At 46.6% G+C, this 14,017-nt stretch overlaps 1 protein-coding gene across 2 annotated transcripts in view; it reads left to right on the top strand.

The window, feature by feature from the left end:
* Positions 1–265: 265 nt before the first annotated feature.
* VTCN1 (V-set domain containing T cell activation inhibitor 1) overlaps positions 266–14,017 on the top strand; it is a 71,070-nt gene continuing 57,318 nt past the window's right edge. Inside the window, exon 1 of one of the 2 annotated variants that reach the window (XM_008586715.1) lies at positions 266–385. In XM_008586715.1, coding sequence (XP_008584937.1) covers positions 354–385 — 32 coding nt within the window. In that variant the 5' untranslated portion in view covers positions 266–353. Of the gene's footprint in view, positions 386–6,958; positions 7,112–14,017 lie in introns of those variants that run through there. The other variant, XM_008586716.1, reaches the window with a different exon arrangement.

Here is a 14,017-nt window from a genome sequence, read left to right as displayed (position 1 = left end):
CACAGACAGGAGAAAAAGACATGTGCTGAATACCAGCCCTGAAGCAGGAGGCCTGGGAAGCTTTTCCTTCTCACCCTCTTGCTGAGGTCAAGGCTTGGAAAGGCAACGCTGGGCCTTTGGCTTCCTGGGCTGGCTGGAAGCAGGCAGCCACCGTGCCTGCAGGGAATTCCTCACAGCAGAGCTGTTTCCTCATACCTGAGCTGGCCACAGTGCACGCACCACTCCCGGCCTGGGCACGCTATTTAAGGCCAGCACCCAGGAGCTGCTGTGAGTCACGGCACCCAGGAGGGCAGCGGCAGCTCCACTCACCCCAGCACCCGGCTGCACCGTGGGAAGGAGTCCTTCCCCTCGCCATGGCTTCCCTGGGGCAGATCATCTTCTGGAGGTAGTGTAGTCTTCTCTCTATCCTTACAGGTGGAGGGAGTGGGGGTAAGGTCTTTTGGGGTGCTGAGCACGTCTGGGCTGTCCCATAGGGCCCCACCTGTACCCTTACCTGATCCAGCATTGGGCAAACGGGAGCCTGGCCAGACGAGAGCCTAACTGGACTTGACTTAACATCACACCCCAGCCACTCGGGACACCTGTTCAGGGCTAGGGTGTTTTGGGGTTAGTGGTCTGCCATGGAAGGCTGGCACCTGTTGGGGCAGCTCTGAACTTAGGAGAGTGTGTGCCTGACTGAGAGCACCACTGTGATGTCGAGGCTCTGAGCACTGTTGCAGCACTGAGCAGGGTGGCATGGGGCGGCTTGGTGGGATGGAAGGGAATCAATGACGGACGGTGGTGGGATGCAGGAGGACCCTCTCTACAGCCCCCAGGACGAAGGGGGCGAGCACACTTTAACTCTCCTCTGTGGGTGTGATGTCTTGGAAACACTGAGCAATTCACACCAACACCCCTTCCTTACCCCCCAGCTCGAGGACGGGGTCCCTCGTTTTCTTGGGAGCTCCTCAGAGAGGAGACCCTCACTGCTGCTGCCTAACTCCCCAGAGAGGAAGAAAGAACACGTCCCCTTCCCCACCTCTTGCCTCTCTCACTTAGCTACACTCCAGTTACCTCTCTTTTCCTGGGGACAGTGAAGGGTTTTCTTGAAATGGTTAGTGATTCAATGTCGGTCTCAACTCTTGACAGTGTTGGGGAAGACTGGTGCTTGTTGGTTCTGGGGGCTGTGTGAAGGACGAGCCCGCCACTCTCTGTGTCTTTTCCAATGAAAGGAAGAAAAGCCAGGAGGGATGGAGGAAAGGAAGCAGGAAAGGAAACCTCAGATTCACAGTAAAAAGTTTGTGAAGAGACTGAGGGAACAACATTATTTCTCAGAGGCAGCCTGAAGAACTTTTTCTTTGAACAGAACATCAGCTCCCTCCCTCACGTTCATCTGGGTGTGGGGACTCGGGTCTACAGGGGCTGCTTGGGCAGCACGCCCCTTCCTGTGCCTGGTGAGGACACTGTGCTCCCTCAGATCCATGGACCAGCAGCAGGTGGTGGGGGGCTTCCATTCAGACTCTTCCATTCTGAGAAAATGTCCCCAAGAAGCACCTATGTCAGAGGAGCTAGCGTTTTGTGAGCACCTCTCTCCCTGCCCTGCACTAGGTGCTTCTAGCAGCGTCTCTCTCAATCCTCACCCCCACCTGTGAAGGTGCATCATCACCTGAGATGTGAAGTCATTTGCTCAAGGCTGCATGCGTGGGGCAGGACAGCTTTAAACTCACTCGACGTCACCTGCCACCCCGAGCCCTCTCCCTGGCACCATGCTTGCCCCTGCTCCACCCGGCCTGGCTCTCCCGCCCCCCACAACCCCCTCCAGCTTTGGTCCCAGAGATGCGAACACTCCTCATGCAACAAGTGGCTCTGTTGTCCCAAGGAGGCACACGTGTGGGCTCTCTAATAATACATTACAACTAGCCTGACTGGTTTTGCTGGAGGATTAGCAGGAGGTGGGTGTTCAAACTTCGGATCCCCCACCCTTTAGAGACCCACTGGGATCAACAGAGGCTGCTCTTGTTGGCCCCAGCGTGCCTTGTTAGCTATTCGTGCTCTGCAGTTGAAAAGCAGTGACAAGCCACGAGAGTGGCAGATCCTCTGCACAAAGGGACCACCAGGAAGAGGGCCAATGAGCAGCTTCAGTGGGAAGCAGGGTCTGGGAGTCTCATCCCAGGGATGCAGGTGGAACCCACCTGAGTGGACCTGGTGCCCACTCTTGCCTTTAACAAACCCTCTCTCTTCACCATAATTTCCTTAATTCATAATACCTCACATTGAGGTAATCATGACCTTGGTGATGGGAGAGCTCATGAGAGGGCCTGCCATCCTCTGCAGACCCAGGGGATTATTCTCTTTAAAAATTACTGGAGAGCTTAGTTCCCTCACGTCTCACTCTCAGAACACATGCGCTCAGGCACGGAACGCCGGTGTGCGGTTTCTACCGTGTCCCGCCTCCTTGGCACATTGAGGAGCTGTGTGAGCAGAACTCTCCTCCCACTTCCCATCCTGGCTGTCAATGGCAGCAGCATTCACCCATGGGACGTTTGTTGGGTGCCTGCTAAGAGTCCAGAAGTGGAAAAGGTACAGTCCCAGCTCCGAGGGAGTTAAGTTCCAGTCAACAGTACTAACTGAGCACCTACCTATGTGCTGGGCATTGCACTAGGTACTGGGCAAAGGCAACAAAGATGCCGACAAGGTCATAGCCTGATGGAGGAGAAAGACTCCCAGACAAATAGATACTTCCAGCATGTCGTTCATAAGTCATGAGATAACAGGCGCAGGATGCAATGGGAGCCATTCCCTCACCCGAGGCCTCGGGGCAGGCTTCCTGAGCTGGACAATGGCTGGGCTGAGTCATGAAAAGTGAGTTAGTGTGATCTGAGTGAGGAAGGGTGGAAAGGAACAGGGTATAGTAAAATAGGACTCATGGGCCAGCACAGTGTGTTGGGAAGCTGCGAGAGACTCTGTTATCACCGCAACATCAAGTTTGAGGAGGGGAGTGCTCGGAGATGAGGCCGAGTGGTCATGCCAGGTCACGCTGGGCCTTACCTACCGGATTCAGACTAGAAATTTGTTGCTGGTGACAAGGGCCCTTGAAGGCTCTCAAGCAGGGGACCATGGTGGTCTTCATCTTTGGTGGGTTACTCCCAAAGTGTGGAGAATGGATATGATGGCAGCAAACCTGGAGGCAAGAAGAGCACTGGGAGACAGTCGCAGTCAGAAGTATAAGGAATGACAGGACCTGAAGCAGATTGACAGTCGTGATCCAGAGGAGAGAAAAGGATTCAAGAAACATTTAGGACCTAAAATTGGTGATATTTGATAAATGATTGGAGAAGCAGGTAGGGAGTGGATGGTGAAGGGTGGAGCCTGGAATGACTTCCATGTTTCTGGATTGGGCACGGTGAATTGGGGGAGAGAAGAGGTAGTTAACTCTGACACGTGTTGAATTTGAGATTCCCCTGGGACCTTCAGGCGGAGATGCTCAGGGGACAGCGGAAGACCTGAGGCCAAAACTGGGAGAGGTCAGAGCTGGAGAAATTGGTCTGAGTGTCAACAGCTCACAGGCAGGGAATAGTCATATGGGTGTCACTAAGGAAGGCACCTTGAACAAGGGACCAGGGATGGAGAGCTAAAGAAGACCAGCACTCAAGGGTAGGCAGAGGAAGGGTAGTCGAGGAAAGAGCTGGGGCTAAATGGTGGGAGAGGTAGGAAGAGATCAGGAGAGGAGTCTCATTGGATGACAACAGAGTAGAGTTTCATGGAGCACCCAGGGCTAGCAGGAGTGTCGCACAGGCCCAGTCAGGCCTGGTGCTGATGGGGAGATGCAATCCAGACAAGAACATGGTCCCTGCAGCATTTAAGCAGAACTCATGTGGCTTTACCCAGAAAGTGAGGAGGACAAGCTACCAAATGCAGCCAGGAAGGGCCAGGGATCCTCTGAGTCTAGGCTGAAGAAGGGCTCATGGTGCATTGGGCGTGCACGGTCAGCAGAGAAAATCAGATCGCTGTGACACCTGGCAGCTCTCCTTCCAGAGGGGAGGGACGCAAGCTAAAGCACAGCGACGCCCAGTCGGTGTGGATTTCAAGTTGTTAGTTCTTCCTTTGTTTTTTTTTTTTCCCCTGGATTCTTCATCTGTTCCATTCTGGCTCTTCTATCTGAAGGGAGCTTTTTGGATCATCTAAGACTGTAAGAAATCACCAGTCATGATGGGATTGAAAAGGAAGGAAGCCACTGGGTAAAGAAGAAGCAGGAATCTTCCTACCAGAGGAAGGTGGATGAAACAGAGAATGAGGGAGACTAGAACAAGGAAGGCTTGTGGAGCTTTGCGTTGGAGTTTTGGTTTCCCATTTCCCCTATTTTCAAGCTGGTGCCTGGCTCAGACATCCCAGACCTTGATGGCCAGAGAAAACAGTGCTTGGCAACATCATGAAAGCTTGCCTGCTGAGAAAAACTTACCGGGGCCTGGCCTGGGGAGATCTCAGCACAGGACATGTTGATGCTTCAAACCCCATTTAGATAAGAAAAAATGGGCCCATCTTTCAGCCTCTCTCAGGCTATAACATTTGAGTCTTCAGGGCCTTCAGAGCACACTGCATGAACAGGACAGGAATCTGGAAAATGTGAGAAATTGCACATTGGAAGAAAGGGGGCAACTGTGTTCCCGTCCCCATCAGGGCCACATCGCGTTCTGAGCACAATGCTCTCCTACCATCTCTACCTCTTGGAATGCTGCTCATTTCTTTCAACATGCAGCTCAAAGGCCACTTCCACTTTGAAGTCTTCCTGGATCTTTCTAGTTGCTATTAATTGCCATATTGATGAATACGTGTTTCCGGTGTCCAGCTGCTTCCCTCACCAGGGTTAGCTCCTTGAGGGTCTGGATTTTGTCTTGCTCAGTGTTGCAAGGGAGCACTGTAGCACTATGGCTACACATCTGGGCTCTGGGATCAGACTGCCTGGGTTCAAATCCATGTGCCACCATGAACACTTACCCTATATGAACTTCAATTTCCCTATCTATAAAATGGGGCTGATAATAGTACCTAACTCCTAGGGTTGTGTGAATGACAGGTGATAATTAAGTGTCTGGCACAACCTAAGAGCTCTATAAATGTTACCTATTGACATAGGCATTATTCGCAACTCCCTCTGCAATGCCCTGTACATGGCTCACTCTGCACAACAATTTAACTTCAATTCCACCAGCTCTTTTGTCCCTGAAATAGATGTTCTAATGAGGTTATACTTTGGATTAATTGCCACTGGGGTCTCTTAATGAGTTAACTCTAACAAAACTCTGGAAACTATTCATAGAGTTCTCCAGATTCTTGCTTTGGGAAAAAAAAAAAATCAAGTCTACCCCGTGTTTTGTTGTGTGAGTCTAAGACACAATTCTCTAAATCAAAGGATGCTAGGGTTTCGACTTTTATTAAAGGTCTGGCTCTGCCAGTGTCGAGCATCGGAAGGTGGTGGTGAAGAGCTGCCAGGTGGGTGTGGTGAGTCTGGGAGGTCCTTGTGTGTACAAGCTCAGCAGCTAGATCTGTCTGGAGAGGCACTGCTGGCACCAAGAGCAACAACCTTCCAGAGCATTTGGAGCTATGAAACTATGACCAAGCACTCAGTAATTGTTAATTAGCTAAAGTGCCTCACACTTCTAATTATCCCCATTTCATAGATGCAAATGTTGAGGCAAGATAACTTGCTCAATGTCTCCCAGCCAACCAACTCTGGGTACCAAGAAGTTCCTATCTAGCCCTGTAGACCGACTTTTTTTTTTTTTTTAGAAAATTATCTTTCTAATCAGCTCTACCTCATCTCCTGCCATGTAGAGCACAACCCAGCTCATCACTGGCAAAAACTTACCTCCTCAGTGACCAGTGACTGCCACAGCAGAGGATTCTTAGCTGGCGGAGCAGGGAGCTGGCCCCAGAATCGGCTGGAGCTGGTGAATTGTTGGTCTGTGTTGTTTCAGGCAGCTGCTCTAGATAAATGAGTGCAGGAGTGAAAAGTGACGGAAACTCAGTAAGAATTATATACTTTCAGAGCTTGAAGATTCAGAAAGTCAGTACACTCACTCATCTTATCGATGGGATAATCAAAATAAAATGTGCAGCTTGCCCAAGGACCATGCAGTTAAAGAATGGTAGAACAGTGCTTTTGCAATGATTTTATATTGCCCAGGGATCCTAGCTAAAAACTGTGTTGGACCCCAGGAGACCACATTTTATCCAAGCATCGAGGATCCCAAAATCTGAGAGATCAAAGCTTCATTGTTATTTACCTTTGACATATGAAGAAGTAAAAATAATGCGGATACTGGAGACAGTCTGATCTGTGTATATATTCCAACTCTTCACTTCCTAGCTGGGTGACCTCAAGTAAGTTACTTAACCTTTCTGCATCCTCATTTCCTCATCAGTAAATTGAATGTTAATAATAGTCCCTCACTCATAGCATTGTTGTGAAGACTAAATCAGTTAATGCATGTTAAGAGCTCAGAGTAGCCTCTTGCATGTAGTTAGCACTTTATGTGTTAATTACTCTGATTAAATTATGCCCCTTCAATGTTTTCACAGAAAACAAAGTGACTTGTGGGGAGAGATAGAAATTACAAGTCCAGTAACAGCAGCTGGGTTTAGGGAAACTTTGCATCCAGAATCTTGTGGGATTTCAGTGGACCCAAGATAGCTTCTTTCTAGTCCTTGTTGTGTGAGATATGGGAGAATCCTCTGCCTCCTGAGGTGGTGAACCAGATGAACTCTAAGGCTCTCGCAGGTCCCCACACTCACCTCAATATGCAAAGTGTGGTCTCCTGACCAGCAGCATCAGCATCACCTGGGAACTGTTAGCAATGCACATTCACACTCACAGCCCGACCTACTAAATCAGAAACTCTGATGTTTAACAAGCCTTCCAGGTGATTCTGATGTGTGCTCAAGTTCAAGAAGCACTATGTTCAGAGTTTCTCTGGCCCAGTGATTCCTCAGGAAAAGCCTGAGGATTTAATCCAAATAGATATAAATTTCACCTAGGATCATTTATCGTTTCACATTCCTCCCTAAGAAATGTTCTAAAGAGCAACAGATGGGTCTTGGTGAAAACAAAGGAAAAAACATGAAGTTTCTACAGGTAAGAAATCCAGGTTACATTTCTCTTTATATTAGCTTTCCACGGTTCCGAACCATCTGCCTGTGGTGCTTCAGATGTATTATCGCATCACGTTCAGATGTATTCCTCCTACTCTCCGCACAGCAGCAATGGGAGAAAGGGCAGCTTTCCCTCTCTCTGTTTCTGCAGATTTAGAATGAAACATTTTATAGAATAAAAACCATGAAAGATTTGAGAGAGAGAGTATCCATAAAATTTAGAGGATTTGAATTGCCTCTTTTAGCTTCCTATCTGCCTTCTTAGTGTGTTTTCTGGCACCCCCTCACCCCTAGAATGGCCATTTCACACCTCTCTTCTCTCTTCAATTCTCGGACAACCCCCCATCGCCCCTGCCCCCACCTCTTGCTTCATCCTGCACTGTGAAAATAGAAGCCAGCAGACAGGGGCTCCTTCAGATTCTCACACCCAGCGCCACCCACTACACTCATCTGTGGCCTTTTCCTCTGCCTCCCCTACTGGCATCGGAGGATTAGCCCAGCTCCTACCAGGGGTCAACCCCCCTGTGCCCTGGGTCCATCTCATCTCCCAGCTCATGGACAGCTCCTCCAGCCAACATCGTGGATCCCTCCTCTGCACATCTGTCATCCCAGTCAGCTCACAACCCAAGTGGCAGTATTTTCTGTCTTAAAAGAAACACGCTTTCTCAGCCTCACAACCTCTCCAACTACCCAGCCCATCTCTCTTTTTCCCTTCTCAGCGAACTCGTTGGAAGAGTTGCCTGGAGGAATTGATCTTAGTGGTTTCTTGGTATTGTGGAGGGAGTGGGATGTGGTTCTGAGCACAGACTGGAGCCAGGCTGCCTGGGTCCATCCATTCCCAGGTCTGCCACTTTCCAGCTGTGTGGCCTTGGGCAAGTCACTCATCCTCTCTATGCCTGGGTTCCTCATCTGTAAAATGGGGATAATATTAGAATCTACATCATAAGGTTGTTGTGAGAATTACGTGAGTTAAGACCTGTAAAGCCCTGAGCAAACACTACTGTAAACCATCTTTTCTTCTATTGTTATTCTCTCAACTTATTCTAGTTGGATTTTGGATTTTGTCCTGACTACACCAGAATATGCTCCTATTGATACCTCTAGTCACCTCCACGTTGCCAAATCCAGTGTTTACTTCTCTGTTCTCATCTTACTTGTCTTCACAACGGCATTCAACACAGACATCCCTACTACCTCCTTCTGGACATTTTCTTCTCTTGGCTTCCATATCTCTACATGCTCCTGATATCCTGCCCTCCCCCTTTCCCTGTGACACTGGTCGGTCTCTTGGAGTGGCCTCTGCTTCTCTGCACCTGGTCTGGTGGTAGCAGCTCTTCTCCTCTGCTGCCCACACAACTCGAAACCACCAGGCTTTGCAGCCAGAGAAACTGCCTCTGGGACAAGGGCATATCTTTTCATACATTTCCTATATTTGATGATTGACTCTACCCTTTGCCAAAAGCCTCAGGGCCCAGGAACAGAATATAACTGTATGGGGACAACTATCCTTTACAGTGGCTGGCACAAGCTTCATAAAGTCCTATGAGGCATGATAGGGTAAGTTGTGTAACAGCAGAAGCTGGGTGGGAGGGAGCTTCTTCTAGACTCCAGAGGAGCCTCAGCCGTGTATGCCCTTAAAGCTTGGGATAAGGTTTCCAGACACATCCTGGTGGAAAGCCCTGCAGGAGGATAGAGTTAGACAAGGAATTACTCCAACCAAGGAGCTGATCTTTGATTTCAGTGTCTATCTGTCAGGAAACCTGCTTCCTAGCCTTATCCTCCTGTCTTCTGTTTTTTGAATAGAGACCAAGTCTTGGTGAATCTTTTTGCAGCTAAGAGAGAAGAAGCCAGAGTTGGTAGGAAAGTCATGGTGTCATTCTAGTGGCCTTAGGTCAGGGGATCTTTGTCTAATGACCCTAATATAGGGTTATGGCAATTTAATTAAAGCCAGCCATGTATTCAAGCCCCGTGCTGCGGACACCTTTGCCTTGGGGCAGCTCTGAGGGTGCTTCTCTGTAGAGGAGCTCTGCCTCTTGGACACTTACTCATGTGCTCCTTCAGAAAAGCAATATGCAAGGAATGCTGGAGATGGCTTACAAGTCACTGCTGGCCCAGAGCCCAGGAACAAGACTGCACTTGGGAGTGGGAGAGGTGTCGGGGGAGAAGGGAGGTCAGGACTCCGGAATATTCCTTGCATGGAGGAACTCCCCACTGAGCCCTGGGGAGGAAGGGATGCCCCTCAGTCACCATGCCTTTTTGTTCTGCAGCTCCATGATGCCACTGCACTGGCAGACTGTCCTACCAGCCAGGCTGTGCCTGAAGGTCTGGACAGAGGAATTCCCTCAGGCAGTGACAACCTTTCCCTCTATCAACAGACTGCTGGAGGGCTGTTGATGCAGCATGCTAAGCAAGACTCAGAAGACATTTTCCCATAAACACAGCTTTATGAATGGGAGCTAGACCCCCAGGTTAGCCCACAAAAGTCTATGCACGCCACACTGCAGGTGTAATAGTGTGTTTTTTTATAGGAACATTTTCTACTATTTTCCTTTCCTAGTATAAATGTATGGTATTTCTGAAACATTGGGTTTCAACAGGTTTTTGAGACCTTGATGAGAAAGCTAATCATTACTTATAAATAGTATTGCCATAGGATCCTGTTCAAAACTTCAAATAATCTACTTAAATGCAAATTTTAGAAGGGAGACATCGGGTGCTAGGTATGCCTGTAGGTTTTGGGATCTATATAGGTGGGCTTCATCTGGATGAGGAGGCAGAGTGGCTTTACCTGTCCCTTAGGTCTTTGACCACACCCAGCTCAAGGAAGAGGTCAGAGGGACATAATTTACCATAGTCCTGGCTGGAGGTCACCTTCTCCTTGGCAATACTCTCCCACCTGGAAAGAATGGGCAGGGGGTGCACCAGAATTTTTTCCTGAGGACATTCTGGTATGAACTCAAACCCTCATGACTAACTGGTATGATTTTTTTTTATGGTAAACAGTACAATAACGATGTTTAAGAAAAGTTTTAAAAGAAGGAACCAAAAGCCATCCATGTTTCTATCATTGTAAATTACTATCTTTTTTCTGGTTTTGCCCTTTTCAAGCCAAACTGCAAGTAATTTTTACACAGTTAAGATGGTGTGTGCACTTTTATACTTTGATTTTGCCATTGAAATTTTGTGTATTAAAACTAAATTTTAAAGCAGTTTTACAGTTTAAAAGATCCTTGCTTCTGAAAACTTGCAGTAGTTGTAACTCTATATAGTAATGTGTATTTCTGCACTTTTATTGGATTGAGAAATGCCATATTGGACCACCCTTACTGGAAACTCAGCCCCAAGGCCTGGTGGGATTTTCCCCTCTGCTTTTTGGAGGTCCTCCCATTCCGCTCAACCCTGATCCAGATGAATATGAGCATCACAGGGTTCCAAGCAACATGCATGACTCGAGCACTTTATAACTTTAGTATTTAAGCACCTAAGACAGTGGTTCCCAAATTGAGTTCTGAGGACACTGATACTGCAAACAAATGTTCCCCAGAAGAGTTCTGTAGTCAAGCAAATTTGAAGGTGCCAAATAATATTAAGTTGGGCCATATGAAATCGCCAATGTTCAATTGTCTTTGACCTATGAAAATGGTAATTCCAAATAGTTCACCCGAATATATATTCCTCTGGGACATTGACTATGCATATCAGCATATTAAAGGCATTGAAAAGTCCTATACAGATACAGAAATCTGTTTGATTATGATTAATTCCATGTAGTGAAAATATAATCCTTTTAAAAATAATAATTGTTAATATACATCAGGACCTTTGGGAAACTAGGGGTTGTGACAATTACAAAAGAATAGAAGCCATGAGTAGAAGAAAGCACATGAACATGGAAGCCTGGGAGCAGTGTCAAGGGGCTGCCCCCACCTTCTCAACAGGACCCAGATGCTAGCTGAGTGATGCCCAGGACGCAAGGGCAGGCTGGCATTTTACTTCCTAGGAATGCCCGCCCATCTTTGATATCTAAAGTCATCACATTTTCCCCACCTTCCTCTTCTACAGTAATTCTTCCTTCATAACCTTGCCCCAAATAGTTTTTTTTTTTTTGTAATTAACATATGCTCTTTCCTCCCTGAAAGTGTAGGGAGGATTCATGAGGTGACATTAATGGTTGACCTCATGTTCCTCAAATGACAGATACTAAATAAACATGGGTATTATTTTGAGTGCCCTCTCATTATTATAATTATTAATTAGTTCATCTTTCCAGGATATTAATTACCATCTCAGTTTATAGTTATTTATCTAATTTGCTTACAACTATGAAGTGAATTAAACTGATCTGGACACAGGGAGGAGACAAGCACTGGCCAGTGGCTCTGTAAAGAACATGGACCCTGAAGGTACACTTAGCCACAATTTGAATTTGTTTTTTTTGTTTTGTTTTGTTTTGTTTTTAAAGATGACCGGCAAGGGGATCTTAACCCTTGACTTGGTGTTGTCAGCACCACACTCACCCAGTGAGCAACTGGCCATCCCTATATGGGATCCGAACCCATGGCCTTGGTGTTTTCAGCACCACACTCTCCCGAGTGAGCCACGGGCCAGCTCCGAATTTGTTTTTCAACAGCCATCAGAGCCAAATATCGAAGACAGGGAATGGAAATGTCTCATGGAAGTAGATTCAGAGTACAGTGAGATGGTGGCTTGGCCAGGACTAAATCCTCAGTGCTTCCTTTTTTTTTTTTTTTCTTTTTTCACTCCACTGTCCCACTGTCTAGAATTCTTCCCATGAGAGAGCCTTTACCAGGGTTGTCTGTTATTCACATGCTATCTAATGGTCGTCAGTATGACTAACTCTGTAGCATGACTGGGCATTTCGACATCACTGCAGATCTGGTCATGTAGCAGTTGTTAGGTGTGGGCAGGACTTACCTTGATACTCCGGGGAAGTGGAAGAGGAGAGTTGAAAGGTAGGGTCTTGCTTCTCTATGACAGAACAGGCTCATTTAATTAAAGTGGCTGATTGTAGCTGGGTGAGGTTTAAGCTACATTGAATGGAGCCCTGACAGTTTTGTGCCCAGAGTGAGTGTGCTATAAAAGAAATTCTTGGACTCTCAGGGACATTGCTACAAATAGCAATGACCAGAAGGGTAAGAAAAAGCATTTTTGATTTCTCATGATGTAAGTAGACATAGAGCCCTTGACTGAGGCTTACTGAAAGCCTTACTTACTTACTGGCAAACCTTGAATGCGTCATGCTATCTTCAGATCCTCGCATCTCATTTGTCCTCTATCTATAAAAGGCAAATAATCTTAATAATAAATACTGAGTGCTATGAGAACCATGGGAGAAGGGACAGGTATGTACATGGCTATGTCTCCTCAGCTGCACAATAGATGGGAAGGATTAGGAATCAAAGGGGCCTGATTTGACATCACTTTCTAAATTTGTGGTGTGTTATTCTATGCCAGTCAATTGCTCTGAGCCTCAGTTTTTTCATTTGCTAAGTATGGACAAACAGACCTCCCAGAACTGCCTTGAGAATCACAGGTGATCATACAATGATGATCATGACAATGACATTGATGGCAACACATAGCTCTCTTGCCCTCAGGCATATCTACATCTTTAATTGGAGCTGCCTTGCCCATTGGAATAAGATAACTTAAAAAAAAGCACCATGGTGGGATATGTTAACTAGCTTGATTTAATCACACCACACTGTACGCATATACCAAAACATCACATTGTCTCCCCTAAATATATACAATTATAATTTGTCAATAATTTTTTTTTAATTTAAAAAAAAATTTTAAGAAAGGCAACTATGTGTCAATAAAAACATGAAAACAAAAATGGTTTTACCAATTTAAAAAAAATGTTTAAAAAGGACCAAGACCCATACACCTTGGACTTTAAAATACAAGTCTTAAGGAATGGTCATACATGTCCCACTATTCATTTCCCTTTGGGTTCAGCTTCCAGAGAGTCTATCTAACTCAGGAATGTAGCTTGACATTTTGTATCTCTTGGCCAATGACATGTAACTTCTGGAGTTGGCCTTGTTACAGGATTGCCTCACAGTCCCACCACCTCACAAGCATAGCCTCCAGTGGTAAGCTGACCTGTGTGCCAGCACTCCTCTGGGAGTTCTGCATACATTATCAATTTCTTTAACAAATATTTATTGAGCATCCTCCAGGAATTTTGCATATATTATTTATTTAGCAAATATTCATTGAACGTGTACCATGTACCTGGCACTATAGATCCTAGGGTGACAATCATGCATGAGGTTTAGGGCCTACCATCATTTAAAATGCAGACTGGAAGGGGAGACAGGTGAACACACGATTATAGTACAGTATGTTGAGTGCCACCACGAGCTAGTTTCAGAATGCTTTGGTATTACTTCTAATTCAGTCTTGGTGGTTGTGGTGGGGTGGTTGGAGAGTCTTTCTGGAGGAGGTGGCTTCTAATCTGAGTGGGAATGAACTAAGCAAGAAGTAGAAAGAAATCCAGGAAAAGGGAAAGTCCTGTGGGGTGGGATGGGAGTGGGAAGAGGGAGAGGAAGAGAAAGAAGAGATGCAGTGCAGGAACCAGAGCTGGTAGCTGGAGAGATCAGCATGAACCAGACTTAATCTCAACAAGACTGTAAAGTGGATTTTATTCCCCCATCATGCAGTTGAGTAAATCAAGGCCCACAACAACATGAGAAAGTGAAAGGGGTTGTTTGGGAGGATGATTAGAAGATGTACAAAAGCAGCAGATAAAATCAAATTAATTTTGAGAATGATTTTCAAATGAACAAGGACAAACGATGAGGTCAGGAGGCCATTGGTTCATGGCAGGACTCTGCTAGGCCCACAGGGCCCCGTACTGACC

Source organism: Galeopterus variegatus, unplaced genomic scaffold (genome assembly GCF_000696425.1).
Source record: "Galeopterus variegatus unplaced genomic scaffold, G_variegatus-3.0.2 Scaffold4087, whole genome shotgun sequence".
Taxonomy (NCBI): Eukaryota; Metazoa; Chordata; class Mammalia; order Dermoptera; family Cynocephalidae; genus Galeopterus; species Galeopterus variegatus.
Note: the sequence above shows the minus strand (reverse complement) of the source record. Positions and strands in the feature narration are given on the sequence as shown.